Here is a 13,790-nt window from a genome sequence, read left to right as displayed (position 1 = left end):
ATGGAGTGGCTTATTAGCACAGCAGGAGTTTATATGTAAATTATGTTCTGTAGCCATAGCTACTCTATACTAAAGCTTGCTGCTCGTGAGTTGCTGTGCAGAGGCTTTACAGCTTTCATCTTCACATATACTCCGTGAAGTAGGTAGCAGCACCCTCATAGTTCAGAGAGATTCGGGGACTTCCTCACAGTCACGCAGCCAAAGAGTGATCGCCTGTATTCTAACCAAAGCCCAGGTTCTTTCCATAACATAGATTAGCCTGCTTCAGGATATTTTGCTCTCAGATATTCTAAATATTCCTTTTCAGATTTATGTATATATTAATTTGTTCTGTCTTAAAGAGCGAGTAAATTTCAACATAATTTTATCAGAATTGTCCAGATCTCTCAGTTGCTAATCTGAGCATGAGATTCCAGAACATTCAAGTTCTATTTGTCTTGCGAATTTTTAATAAAGCTGCTTTTTACATTCCCTTCTTTGTCTTTATTAGTATGGCAGCATAAGTGTAAGCAGTTTGCAGAGTCAGGTTGCTAAGCCAGAATCCCAGCTCCAACCCTTGCTAGCTAGCATGGTGACCCTGGAGTTTCACCCTCCCTGGGTTTTCTTCGGGTTTCTGTTGTAAAGAGGGAAGAGGAATAGTAGCTACCTCGTGGGATTCTTGTGAGAATGATGTATGTTAAGCATCACAAGCAGAGACTGGCATGTATAAACATTGTATAAACACTGCCTCTGGGTATTGTGGTTGCTGTTTTTATTGCCATATTTTTTAAATATTTTTACTGTGAAATTTATATTTTATGTTTCTTAAAATCCACAATAACATTTTATAAAGATTTTATTTGGCATAAACCTCTAATATTTTTTGGCATTGTACGTAATTTTTAAATCTCTTATAATTATACTAGTTTAGCTTTCCAAATAATTCATATTTTTGTGTATTTAGTCTGCTTTTTCAGTATATCATATAAATTATTTTAAAATAGGCTAACTTCAGTTGTACTTAATATTGTTATTGGTTGAAGTAATTATGTATTGTTTTGTCTCTTTTTTTATTCAGGACATGGCCCAGTAATCCATAATGCTGAAGCTAAAATTCTACAATATATTTCTCACAGAAATATCCGAGAACAGCAAGTTCTTGAATTATTTCATGGGAACTCTGAAAAATCTTTTACAGTAATGGAACTTGTAAAAATTATTTATCAGGTAAATAATTTCATTTATCTTATTTGTACATAGCCACAATTTTATTAGAATAATCTACTTAATAGATTACAGATAAGGTAAACTTAGCACATCCCAGAACAGAGTAAATACACAAAAGCTGGTCTTGGAAAACAAAATAGCTATCCTGAACGAGTCATTAAACCTTCTCACTCCCTAGGACAGACTGGCTTTCTAGATTATAGCAAGTGCTCTGCTAGAGAGAGGTATCAGGATAATAGCAGCAAGGAGCAGCAGGCATGGCTGGCTAAAAGTGAGAAAACACATTTCAAAGAATAGGAGTAATTTGAGTATATAGAAAAAGAATCCTCGACCTTCATTGGCCTCTGAGCACATCACTTTATGACTGTACTGTGTGGCAATCAATTAGTTTAATTTCATTTTTCAGCAAATGTTTATTAGATTTCTTCCCTGTAGGCAGCATAGCTTAGAAAGAAAGAATGTAGACTTTGGAGTAAGACTACCTGGGTGTAAACCACCCACTATTACCTACTATGCGACTTTGGGCAATTTATTTAACTTCTGTAAGTCTCAATTTCTTCACCTGTAAAAGGATAGTAATAGTATTGAGCTTTTGAAGATTGTTTTAAGGACTGAGGCAATTCACATAAAGTTTTTAGCACAGTGCCAGAGTATATAGTAAGTATCGAAAAAATATTTTTATTATTTTATTTTTCTCACTACCATCACCACTACTGCTACCTGTGTTAGACTCAGCAATACAAAAATAAATAAGATAAAGGTCCCTGTCTGCTAGGAACTTAAAATCATTGAGGGAGACGTGGATAAACAGAAAATAGCAATAGAATTTAACCAGTTCTGTAAAAGAAAATTTTACAGAGTATAATGGGGGCTTAGAGGCAGGAGTGACTGCCTGCAAGTATGGGGGAAGGTTTGACAGAGTAAGCAGATAATGAGTAGAAATTTTTGTCTATCCAGATAGAATATGTTTAAAGTCATAGAAGTATAAAACATGGGATGCTCAAGAAACAATCTGTCAAAGCATAAGATATATGAATATAACAAAAGATTTGGAAAGATAAGCTAGGGCCAATATTAGTAAAGAACATTTCATCCTGTAGGCCTAAACTGTCAAAAAGTTAAATAATACTCATTTTCCTTTGCTCTTAAAGGGAGGAATGACTGGTTAAAATGGTTAAAGTAAAAATGTCATTGGCAAAAGGGTAATATAAGTATTTAAATTACATGAAAGTTCATTTTCTCTTAATTAAACTAGAGTCTCAGTTTTTGTCTCAGTTCAGGCAGCAGAAAAGTGACTTATATAACTGAGGAACTGAATTTTTTATTGTATTAAAAATTGTTGAATGATAGCTTTACTAATTTATACAATTCAATCATTTAAGGTGTACAAATTCAGTGATTTTTAGTATATTTACAAAGCGGTACAGCCATGACCGCATCAATTTTAAAGTGATTATATCACCCCATAAAAAAAAACTTGTACCCTTTAACACTCCCCATTCCCCCCACTTTCTCCCTCAACCCTAAGCAACCACTAATCTACTTTCTGTCTTTATAGATCTCCCTATTCTGGATATTGTCATGTAAATGTGATCAAACAATATGTAGTCTTTTGTGACTGACTTCTTTCACTGAGTATGCAGTTTTTGAGATTCATCCATATTGTAGCATATATCAGTTTTTCATTCTTTTTTATGGCCAAAGAATATTTCATTGTATGAATATACTACATCTTATTTATCTCCACCAGTTGATGGACATTTGAGTTGTTTCCACTTTTTGTCTGTTGTAAATATGCTGCTTTGAACATTGATGTATAAGTTTTTGTGTGAACATATGTTTTCATTTCTCTTGAATACATACCTGGGAGTGTAATTGCTGGGTCATATGGTAACTATATTTAACTTTTTGAGGCACTATACCATTTTACAGTCCTACCAGCAGTATATGAGGGTTCCAGTTTCTCAAATTGTTTTTTATTTTAATTAATTTAACCACATGTGGTTAATAGCAACCATTTTGAACAACAGAGTTCTAGAAAGTTATATTGCTTCTCTACCAGTTAGCATATATCCAGGTTATAATGGATAGGTTGCATACTCTTAGGGCAGTAATTATTTCTTGTGAGTTACTGAGGCACCAAGGAAAATTGGTAGTCAAATAGTTAGAATAATAGTTCATTGCTATTCTAATGACCATTAATTCACCTCTCCCAAACATCCTGCATACTGCTAAAAGGTAATTCTAGGAGAATCAGCCTTTACTTTAATAAATCAAGTTCTCAGTACCTGACCACAATTTTAATGAATAAATTACTGTTTCCAAGTCTACTGCTGTTTACTATTAATTTAGTTAAGAAAAGTGAGTATATTGGTAATATATACGTAAATGATTAAAGAAGGCAAACTAATATTTTTCATAGTATTTTAGTAATTGAATAAGATGTTTTTGTGAGACCAAATCATCCTATTTTTTCATGCGTGATTTTTTACTGTTGACTATACATTTGGCAGGTATTATATTTTAAACTGGCCTGGGATTATAAATGCTAGCTCTGCCACTTTCTAGCTATGTAACCTTGGGTTTATGACCTCTCTTTGCATCTGTTTTTTCATCCATTAAATGAGGATAATAATATCTATCTCATAATGATCTTATGAGAATTGGTTAATATTTAAATTCCTTAAACAATGTTTAGCATATATTAAGCACTATAAGTTGACTGTTCTTTTTATAACTCTTCAATTCAAATTTCAAAATACAATTATTTATACAAATACACACATTTTTATAAATGTATTAAATTTACCATAAGAAAATAACTTTTAGTTCCTTAATGAAATCTATTAAAATCTGAATCTCCGGAAAGTACATCATTAAGAGAAAGGAAAGTTGTTTTCAAAATAAGTGTATTTAGAAATATTCTATTTTTAATGAAATAGATTTTACTTTAGAGTAACAACCACAGTAATAAATCATTTGAAACTGACATTTAGAAAGGTAATGTATATTACCTTATAGCACAAATAGCTTATATAACAAAACAAATATTTAATAATCTGAGATAGAGAATGTTAGAGGTGGGAAATTTTACAAGTGTTGTTGCTTAACTGATTTAAATACCAGGTGCTTTGGGCAGTATTGTATAAAACAAAGGAAGAGGGGAAGATCAAGCAGAGTTTTGTCTCTTCCCTCCTGAAACAGAACTGTAATTTTAAATAAATTATTAATTAATTTAATTTTCTTAAAAATATATAATTTGAGAAACAATTTTCACTACTAAGTAATCTTATTTGTATTAATTCCCTATTTACATATTTTAGGACTATAATAAAAAGGATGGCAACAGAGTCTTTTATGGCTTCCCTCATTCAGAGAGCTTATCTAAAACAGAGCAACAGAGGAGAATTTAATTTTAAAGATGTGCTTTTAAAAAATTCCTAGTTTTCTTAATCCATGATATTATTTTCAAAAGCATACAGTAACGAAAAAAATTTTGTTGTGGCAATTTAAATTCTTTAAATAGTTCAGTACTGTTTATTCTGACTTTTAATCAATAACATTTATTAAACATCTGTTGCATATAGAATGGCAGTATATATTATAGAGGACTTTGTTCATTCAACAAATATATTTATTGAACACTTTTCACATGTCACACAGTGGACTAGATGCAGACATACGAATGACTAAAGACCCCTGCCATCAAGGGATTCATGGTTCAGTGAAGACATGATTTATGTTTAACAGATATTTATAATATTGACTATCATAACAGCTTTCATATATTCATCATAGACTAAATGCTTTCCTTATAGTACCTTGAATTCTTACCAATTTAATAAATGGCTTACACTTTTTGAGTCAGAGTTTTTGAGTAAATTATTCCAAGAGTACACAATTAGCAGATGTGTCTCAAATCCTGTGATTTTCCTATTATACCAAGATGCACAGTATGTCGGGAGCATAAAAGAAAGAGATGTCAGTTCTGTCTGGTTAAGATGCAGGATGGTAAGGCTTCTCTGGAAAGTCTTCAAAAACTTTTGATGAATGAATTGAATGTTGAAGGAGTAAACATTTCCCAGGCCCAAATAGAGGATACAAGAAGTCATTCTACATGGAGGGAGCAGTGTGTTCAAAGATGGGAGTAATAAAATACATTTGTACATTTGAAAATCCACAGAGAAATTGCATATGAATGGAGCACAGTACAAATGTGGATAGGGACAGGAGGGGAATCACAGGAAACGAGGGAGGAAATGTTGGCATTATTGGATTATGGGTTGCCTTGACAGCCATGCTTAGAAAAATAGGACTTTAGCCAATGATCTAGGAATAACCATTCAAAGATCTTAAGTAGGGGAGTCTTGTGATGAGATCTAGGAAAGCACACTGCTGAATATAGTATATGTTACTAGAGCTAAGAGGGAGTTTGGGATTAGAGGTTTAGATTTAGGGGTCATTAATGCATTATACTGCTGGGGCAGGGGTAGGGGAGGACAGTTTGTTGAATAAAAAGAGAGGAGAGCCAATGGAACAATTCTCTTAAATATTGATGTTTATCAGAAGTCTGAGGGATATCCATGATGATGGTAAATGGTAAGGGAAGTAGGATAACCAAGGGAAAAGAGAGAGCCTCAAAAAGGAGATGATAACCAGATGATTTCAGGTAAGATAAGGGCTGAAAAGAATCCATTCAATTTTTTCTTTTTTTTTTTTTACATGGGCAGGCACCAGGAAGCGAACCTGGGTCTCTGGAATGGCAGGCGAGAACTCTGCCACTGAGCCACTGTTGCCTGCTCTCCATTCATTTTTCTTTCTTCTTTTTTTTGGCATGGGCAAGCACTGGGAATCAAACCCAGGTCTCTGGCATGGCAGGCAAGAACTCTGCCTGCTGAGTCACTGTGGCCCACCCCACTCCATTCTTTTATTTTTAATATGGAACACTTCACGAATTTGTGTGTCATCCTTGCGCAGGGCCCATGCTAATCTTCTCTGTATCGTTCCAATTTTAGTATATGTGCTGCCGAAGTGAGCACTCATTTTTGATTAAGAAATAATTTGATTTTGGCAAAATGTTTTCAGGGGACTGAGAAATGGAGAAAATGAATTTAGTCAAAAGCTTGGCTGTTAAAGGAAGATAGAAAAGGAGAATGAGATGTCATGGAATGGTATTTTTAATGTAGGAAAGACTTGATCATGTTTATAAGCTATGGGGAAGGAGGTTGAAAAGAAAGATGTTATGTAAAGCAAAAAAAGGTATAGTTGAAGAGGAAAGATTCTAGGACAGATAGCGAGGGAATAATACCAAGAATAAGTAGAGGATTGACCATGAAAAGGAAGAAGGATATTTTTTTCTCTGAATCTGTTTTCATATTTACATTTGTTGATTAAAGGTGGGAAGATGAGGGGGTTAATGCCTGGAAACTTCTGTTTTTTTTTGGTGAACCTACAAGAAATAGAATCTTTGGAGGGAAAAGGGCACGTTAGGGCAGGAGATTTAAGAACATAATAAAGATTAGGAACAACTGCTGTAAGAAATGGAAAAGAAGTAGGACCAGCTTCATATCAAAGGATTACCAGGGCCGGGGAAGATGTAGCTGTCTCTTCTCCGAACCACCCCTTTGCCTCTGGACTTCTCTGGGGACAATAGCCACCTGACCAGGGGCCTGGGGCCCAGGACCGCGGTCTCAGGCGACAACCATGGGCTCTGTGTCCATCCAGCAGTTTGCAGGTGGCTGCGCCTAAGTGGCAGAGGAGGCACCAGAGAACACAGCCGGGGAGACAGAGGAGTCGCAGCTGCTTCATGGTACCGGCATCTGTAAGTGGTTCGACGTGCAGATGGGGTTCGGTTTCCTGTCCATGACTGCCTGCCCCCCAGTGGACGTCTTTGTGCATCAGAGTAAACTGCACATGGAGGGCTTCTGGAGTCTGAAGGAGGGTGAAGCAGTGAAGTTCACCTTTAAGAAGTCTGCCAAGAGCCTGGGATCTATCCATGTCACTGGACCTGGTGGGGTGTTCTGTATTGGGAATGAGAGGCGGCCAAAGGGGAAGAACATGCAGAAGCGCAGATCAAAAGGAGACAGGTGCTACAACTATGGAGGTCTAGACCATCATGCCAAGGAATGCAAGCTGCCACCCCAGCCCAAGAAGTACCGCTTCTGCCAAAGCATCACCATATGGTGGCCTCATATGCTGGGCTCAGCAGGCCCCCAGCTCACAGGGAAAGCCCTCCTACTTTCGGGAGGAAGAAGTAGAGATCCACAGCCCCACCCTGCTGCCAGGGGCCCAGAATTGAGCCACAGTACGTGGGGGCAATACTGCGATCAGGAAGTTCCAAGGAGCAGGCATCAACCCACAAAGTGAAGAAAGTGGGATAGGGGGCACTGCCATGTATCTTAGGCTGGGGTCCATAGTCATCACCCCCTCTTCCATCTTGATAGGGGAAAGGGGTGAGGCAAAATAATCCCAGCCATGCTCTATCCAAATACAAGTGAGAGCTTTCAGGAGAAACACCCCTAGAGCCTGCATGAAATACCCCTAGAATTTCCAGTTTTTTTTACATTGACCTGAATAGGGAAGCTGTTTTCCTTTGAAAGAAGATTTATAAAAATTTTTCAGCCAGAATGAAAAGATTAAGTATCAGAGCAGATTGATGGACCCAACCCATGAGCCACTACATTCTGTGGAAGGGAATCTCTCAGGGATAGGACAAGGTTTTCCATGTCTTGTCTCCTTATAAGCCATGCTTAGGACAGGATGCTGGGGACTGTCCCAAACTGGATTGTGATGATAGATAAAAGGGGTGTTGGTGGGACAGCTGCAGAACTACTGTTCCTAAGCTTGCTCCTACCTCGTTGGATCAATCCTAGGATAGAGAGAAAAAACGGGGTAGGGGTGTTTCCACGTAGAAAGTGGAGGTGAGAGATGAAGAAAGGGAAAATGAATGTATATCCAATTCATTCAGGAACTTTTATGCAGGTGCAAGAAACTTATGTCAAAGTGGCCACAAGACTGTTTAATAGGAGACAGAAGAATGTAACTCCATGTTTACTGCTAGAAACCAAAGCTTTGTGTAGAATCTTGAATTTATGGGGAAGAAGGGAGGGTAGGAAAGCATGTGCCTGCCCTTTTCCCTAATCTCTTCACCTTATTCCTGAGCTGCAAGTGACTGAGCCCCCTTGGGCTTTGGTGATCCTATCACTGGGATATTGTTTTTGATGGTTGATTTTGTACTAGGTACTTTACTTTCTGCTATCATTTTGTAACATGCTTTCCCCTTCCCCGCTTTTCCCTGGGATAATACAATGAATAAATAAAGACTTATTGGAACTGGGGGAAAAAAGATTACCAGATGTCACAAAAAGCTTAGCATAAGCTTTACTTTTAGTTATAAAGTAAAGAAAGATTAGCTGTTCACCATCTTCCTTTTAAAGTAGTTCATTCACATGCTTGATTAGACCTCTGTCAAAATTTATTTCCCAGACAGGTCTTCCAACAAGAACTTATGATGTCACTGTCCTAATGCTAAACGTAGATGTCTTTATAAACACAAGTATTCCTTTTCTTGGGACTCTTCCCAAAGAGTGTTATTTCATTTGCCATCATTCTGAATTTTTCTCCTCTCTCTATCCCAACCTGACTTTATGGCTGAGACCAATAATCTGTTCTATTTTTTCCCCAGAAATATCCTTATTTAAGGAATAAAAATAATATTTGCTTTGTCATCCAGATAACAGTTATCAAATACGTATTACTATCTTACCAAAAGGAAAGAAAAATTGGGAGTTGAAATTTATATACTTTTCTAAAACTGTGCAAAGATATTATTGTTTACCCTAATAGATTATAGGGCCAGCTGTCTGTAGCATCAAAACATCAAAGAATAATTTTTACTTTCATTTAATCACTCATTTACTCATTAAAAAAACTAATGAGTTCTTACCGTATGCCTTTATAGTAGGCCCTGGGTATTCAGTAGTGAACAAAACACCTACTGCTGTTGTCTTTATATGGTCTGTTTTATATATGTATATGGTCTATTTTATCTATGCCATTATAGTGACCTAAAGCAGAGTGAAATTGTTTCAGTTACTGCTATATAAAAGTGTGTTTTTAAGTTCAACATCTCTTCTTTTATTGCATTTTGTTTTTCTTTAAAAATTTTAAGAGGATTAACTATTCTTTAAAAACAAAAAAGATCTCACCTTCATTTTTCTTTAAGGATGTTCCTGAGCATTTACATAAAATGGCTGAACATAATCTCTTCCTTCATTTGAAAAAATTAGAAAAAGAAGGAAAAATATGTAAGTATACTTCCAAATTTTAATTCTTTTATTGCTAGCATTTAAGATATTTTTATAAATATACTCATTGCCTTTTAGGGAAAGTAACAATGCAGGGTTCTCCCCTGAATATCACTCTTAGTAGGAGGGACAGGCATTAGGAAGGATCAGTAGCACAAGGCCAGTTAACCACAAATTGGAACTAAAAGTTCCCACCAGAATTAGAGTTGTCCTTAGGGGTACTGATCCTCACCCACCAGAATGAGCATCATAAGCATGTAGCGGGAACATAGCTTGTCTTCAGACAGACCACAAGACCACAAAGAATTTGACATGTAGAAGATTTGGAAACAGCCAAAGATTGTGAACTGTAATAAAGATAGTAAACTCAAAAATAATAAAGCAGTAATTCTGAAATTGTTTACTAATGTTAGATTAATTCAAATTAATAATCTTTATAGAGCTTAACTTTAAAATCAAAATGTTCAAAAAATGAATTCTGTGTAAAAGCCTTAGCAGTATTTTTGCATGTACAAAAAAAATCAGCTTTATATTGAAAAATAAAATTTTAGAAATTAATGCCTTTTCCAGCCAGAGATCATTTAAAATCCAAATACATTTATTTATTTGTTAACTTTTTACTCTCATATTCTTTCCACAGTTAGCACCATGGATTCTGAGAAGAAATGGAAAGCTAATCTTTAATTCCAGGCTAATGAAAGCTTTACATGTTTTGGTTATTTTTTAGGAAAATGGTATGTTTTCTTAACTATAGATTATATATAGAAAATATAGAGTACGGGACATTGAAAATAACCCTAAATATACTTTTAAATGTCATATTTATCCTAAAATGCATAAATTACACTATGCACCTATAATATAGGTTATGTATCTAAACTTGATCTTATAATACTTTACCAAAAATTCAGAATTCAACAGTTTATTAGTTTCAACAGATTGGGTTTACTTTAAAAATAAAATTTAGATAATTTAAACTGGACATTATTCTTGAAAGTTTGTTTTCTATTGCCAGTGGTCAGTAATAATATTTTCTCTAGCTGTTTCAGTTAACAGTATAGATTTCTATATAATCTATTTCCTATACCTTTGTATCTGTAGATATCAGCGTTTTGATGTTTCTATCAGTTATATTCATGATTGTGTATTAGTTCTATAGCTTTCTATCATTGGTATGTTCTTATAATGGTGTCCTACAAATGATTCATGTAAACCAGTTTATGGCCATTGAAAAACATTAAATTCCCAATAAAAAGCACTACATGATGAATAATTATTTATGTAATCCATCAGTGCAGCCAACTTATTTACCAAGTTTAGACTGTTGTATATAAATAATCATCCACCTATATTTACATTATATTATATACCAAAAGTTTGTTGTTGTTGTTTTTTCTTTTTTTGCATGGGCAGGCGCCGGGAATTGGCATGTCTCTGGCATGGCAGGCGAGAACTCTGCCACTGAGCCACCATGGCCTGCCCTAAAAGTTTGTTTTTAAATTAGAGGATTGTAAAACAGCAGTTTAAAATATGCATAGGGAGTGCCAGAGTAGTTCAGTGGTAGAATACTCTCCTGCCATGTGGGAAACCTGGGTTCAATTCCCAGCCCATGCACTTCCCAAAACAGACAAGCAAATAAACAAACAAGCAACAAACCAAAAAATTCAACAAATGGTGCTGCAATAAGGGGATACTCACATGGGAAAAGAATGAAATGTGACCCGAGCCATACAGCATTCAAAAAAATATATCCATAGTGTTTTGAAATAATGGTTAGATTCCCAGAGTAGCCCATCAATGCTTATTTAACCCATAAGATTGCAAACTATCATTTAAATTGTCAAACTATAGTATTAAATTTCAGAATCCTGCAAATGTACTTTCTTCACTCTTCCCTATAAGTAAAATTTCCTTAATATTTTTTTAAATTTTATTTTACAGACTTACCTCTTTCTTCCCCCTTTTTCTAAGGTCCCTAGAATTTTCATACTATCCTTAACACTTATCCCTGTGCCTTAGAGACCTGTTGTATTACTTAAACCGTTTAATATTACAGAGTAACTATGCATATCCTCCTCAGCATCACCAACAAAAAAGTAAAATCAGTATTCTCTTTTCCTCAGTGTAGTATATATCAGCAAAATTTGGACAAGAAAAAAATCATAATTATGAATATGAGTGATTAGTTACCTCTTAACTTGCTTCACCATTCTTTTTCCTATGAATGAAAACACCATTCAGTTGGTCGAACTAAAAACCTAGTAGGCTTTCTTGATGTGCCCCTCTCCCTCATCTCATATCCAGTTATTCATCAGGTACTTACTACCTATTCCACCTGCAGAATTTATCATTGCCCTTTTTTTTTTAACCAATACTTCTAGTCTCACTCATCTTCCTCGATTGCCTGGACTACTGTATTGCCTGGACTACTGTATTGCCTGGACTACTGTAATAACCCTTACCTCTGGTCTCATTGTTTCCATTCTTGGAGATGGGTGGGGAGAAAGGCTAAGAAGGGGCATTCTAAACGGAGGAAATCTCATGCAGAAAGCCATGGAGTCATTGTCTTTTAAAGGCTATGTGGAAGGCTAGTTAACCATTGATTATTGAAAGAATTTAGGCAAGGGAGAATTTTAACAAAAACAAATGCATTCGTTTAGTGCCAGCAGCCATGCTGGGTGCTGGGCCAGGTTCTCCAGATACAAAGGTGAACAAAACAGAACTCTGCTCTCAAAAGAAGCTCTTACTTTACATGTGGCAACAAAGTTACAATAGTCAGTACCATTAAGCTTATTTGAAGTAAAGAAAGCATATTAACCTGCTCCGTTGCAGAGGAGCCTGAGCTCAGTCTTTAAGACAAAGAAATTAGTTTGAGAGATGGGAAGAATTGTTCCAGTTGGAGGAAATAGCATATGCACATAGAGGCATGATAGATCATCATTGTTTTAATTTGCTAAAACTGCTGGAATGTAATATGCCAGAAATGGATCAGCTTTTATAAAGGGGATTTTAAGTTACAAGTTTACAGTTCTAAGACTATAAAAAATGTCCAAACTCAGGCATTCAGGAAAAGATACTTTGACTCCAAAGATGATGAAGAAAGACTGATGTCTGCAACATGAGAAGGCACATGACTGGAATCTGCTGGCCCTTGTTCCCTATTCTGTTGCTTCCACCTTCTGATTCCGGTGGCTTCTAAGCATCTGTGGGTCTCAACTGCTCCGAGACAAAACTCTGGATTTCATCTCTTAGCTTAACACCTCCCAGGGCTAGAGATTTCTTCTTTTCTAGTGTCTGTGTCCTGGTTTCATAGGACTTCTTTAAGCATTTCTGTCAGCACTCCAATGATCTCCAAATGTCTACATCTATGTATCAGCTTTCTCCCAAATGTTTTCCTATTAAGGGACTCCAGTAAACTAATTACGACCACCTTAAATATGCAGGGTCACATCTCCATCTAATCAAAAGATCACACCCATAATTGGGTATATCACATCTCCATGGAAAAAAACTTAATGAAGAGGTTCCACCCTACAATATTGGATCAGGATTAAAAGAACATGGCTTTTCTGAGGTATGTAACAGTTTCAAACCAGCACAATCATATAGTTGGGAAACTACAAGAAATGTTATATGACTAGAATATATGTTGTTTGTGGGCTGAGATCATAAGGATAACCAGAATCTCACAAGAACCAGTGTACAGTTGTTCAGCTGTGCTTCACATAGGCTGTAGTGTACACAATGAAAGAACTGGAAAGCAGCTCAGGTTCCAGGGCAACCCAAATATTGTTTCTTCAGCCCCAAGTACTTTTCCTCTACCATTATGGTGATTTCATTCCTCTTTTTGTTTCTGGGCACTCCAACCAACTAATTTAACCTCTGTTTAATATACCTCATGGATTTGGATTATCCACCTTTTGCTTACTCATTTTTTGTTTGCTCAGAGTTTCTACCATCTCCTTGTTATCACCTCTGGGTTTTCTTGGTCTGTCTGCAGCTTCTGTTTTGCAACCAACTTAGCCCTCTTTATTAGAAATGGATTAGGATGTCATTGTCACTGAGGTGTTAATTAATGGGGTAGGTAAGTATACAGACAACCTCTGGGGGGTACACAGGAAAAGAAATTAGCAAAGGAAATTAAGATAGATTGGCTAAGGACAAGATAGTCACTGGGAGAATGTCAGGACAGCGAAGAGAGAGAACCAAAAAAGGAAGGGCAGCAATATTAAATGAGGATTTTTCTTTTCTTTTTTTTTTTCATTTTTATCAATAAAA

At 35.9% G+C, this 13,790-nt stretch overlaps 1 protein-coding gene, 1 non-coding gene and 1 pseudogene across 3 annotated transcripts in view; 2 read left to right on the top strand and 1 right to left on the bottom strand.

Annotated features, from left to right (window-relative positions):
* Positions 1-10,785, top strand: part of LACTB2 (lactamase beta 2) — a 57,545-nt gene extending 46,760 nt beyond the window's left edge. For both annotated transcript variants that reach the window (XM_077166974.1, XM_077166973.1), the window contains exons 5-7: positions 1,058-1,206; positions 9,431-9,512; positions 10,153-10,785. In XM_077166974.1, the coding sequence (XP_077023089.1) occupies positions 1,058-1,206; positions 9,431-9,512; positions 10,153-10,196 (275 nt within the window). In that variant the 3' untranslated portion in view covers positions 10,197-10,785. The remainder of the gene's footprint in view (positions 1-1,057; positions 1,207-9,430; positions 9,513-10,152) is intronic.
* On the bottom strand, positions 6,139-6,245 carry LOC143689141 (U6 spliceosomal RNA). Its single transcript, XR_013178607.1, has one exon. It is a non-coding gene; the product is annotated as a U6 spliceosomal RNA (small nuclear RNA).
* On the top strand, positions 6,203-9,407 carry LOC143688722 (protein lin-28 homolog A pseudogene; annotated as a pseudogene).
* Positions 10,786-13,790: the final 3,005 nt, after the last annotated feature.

The sequence above is a fragment of the Tamandua tetradactyla genome, chromosome 6, assembly GCF_023851605.1.
Source record: "Tamandua tetradactyla isolate mTamTet1 chromosome 6, mTamTet1.pri, whole genome shotgun sequence".
NCBI lineage: Eukaryota > Metazoa > Chordata > Mammalia > Pilosa > Myrmecophagidae > Tamandua > Tamandua tetradactyla.
This window is presented reverse-complemented; position numbering and strand designations above follow the sequence as displayed.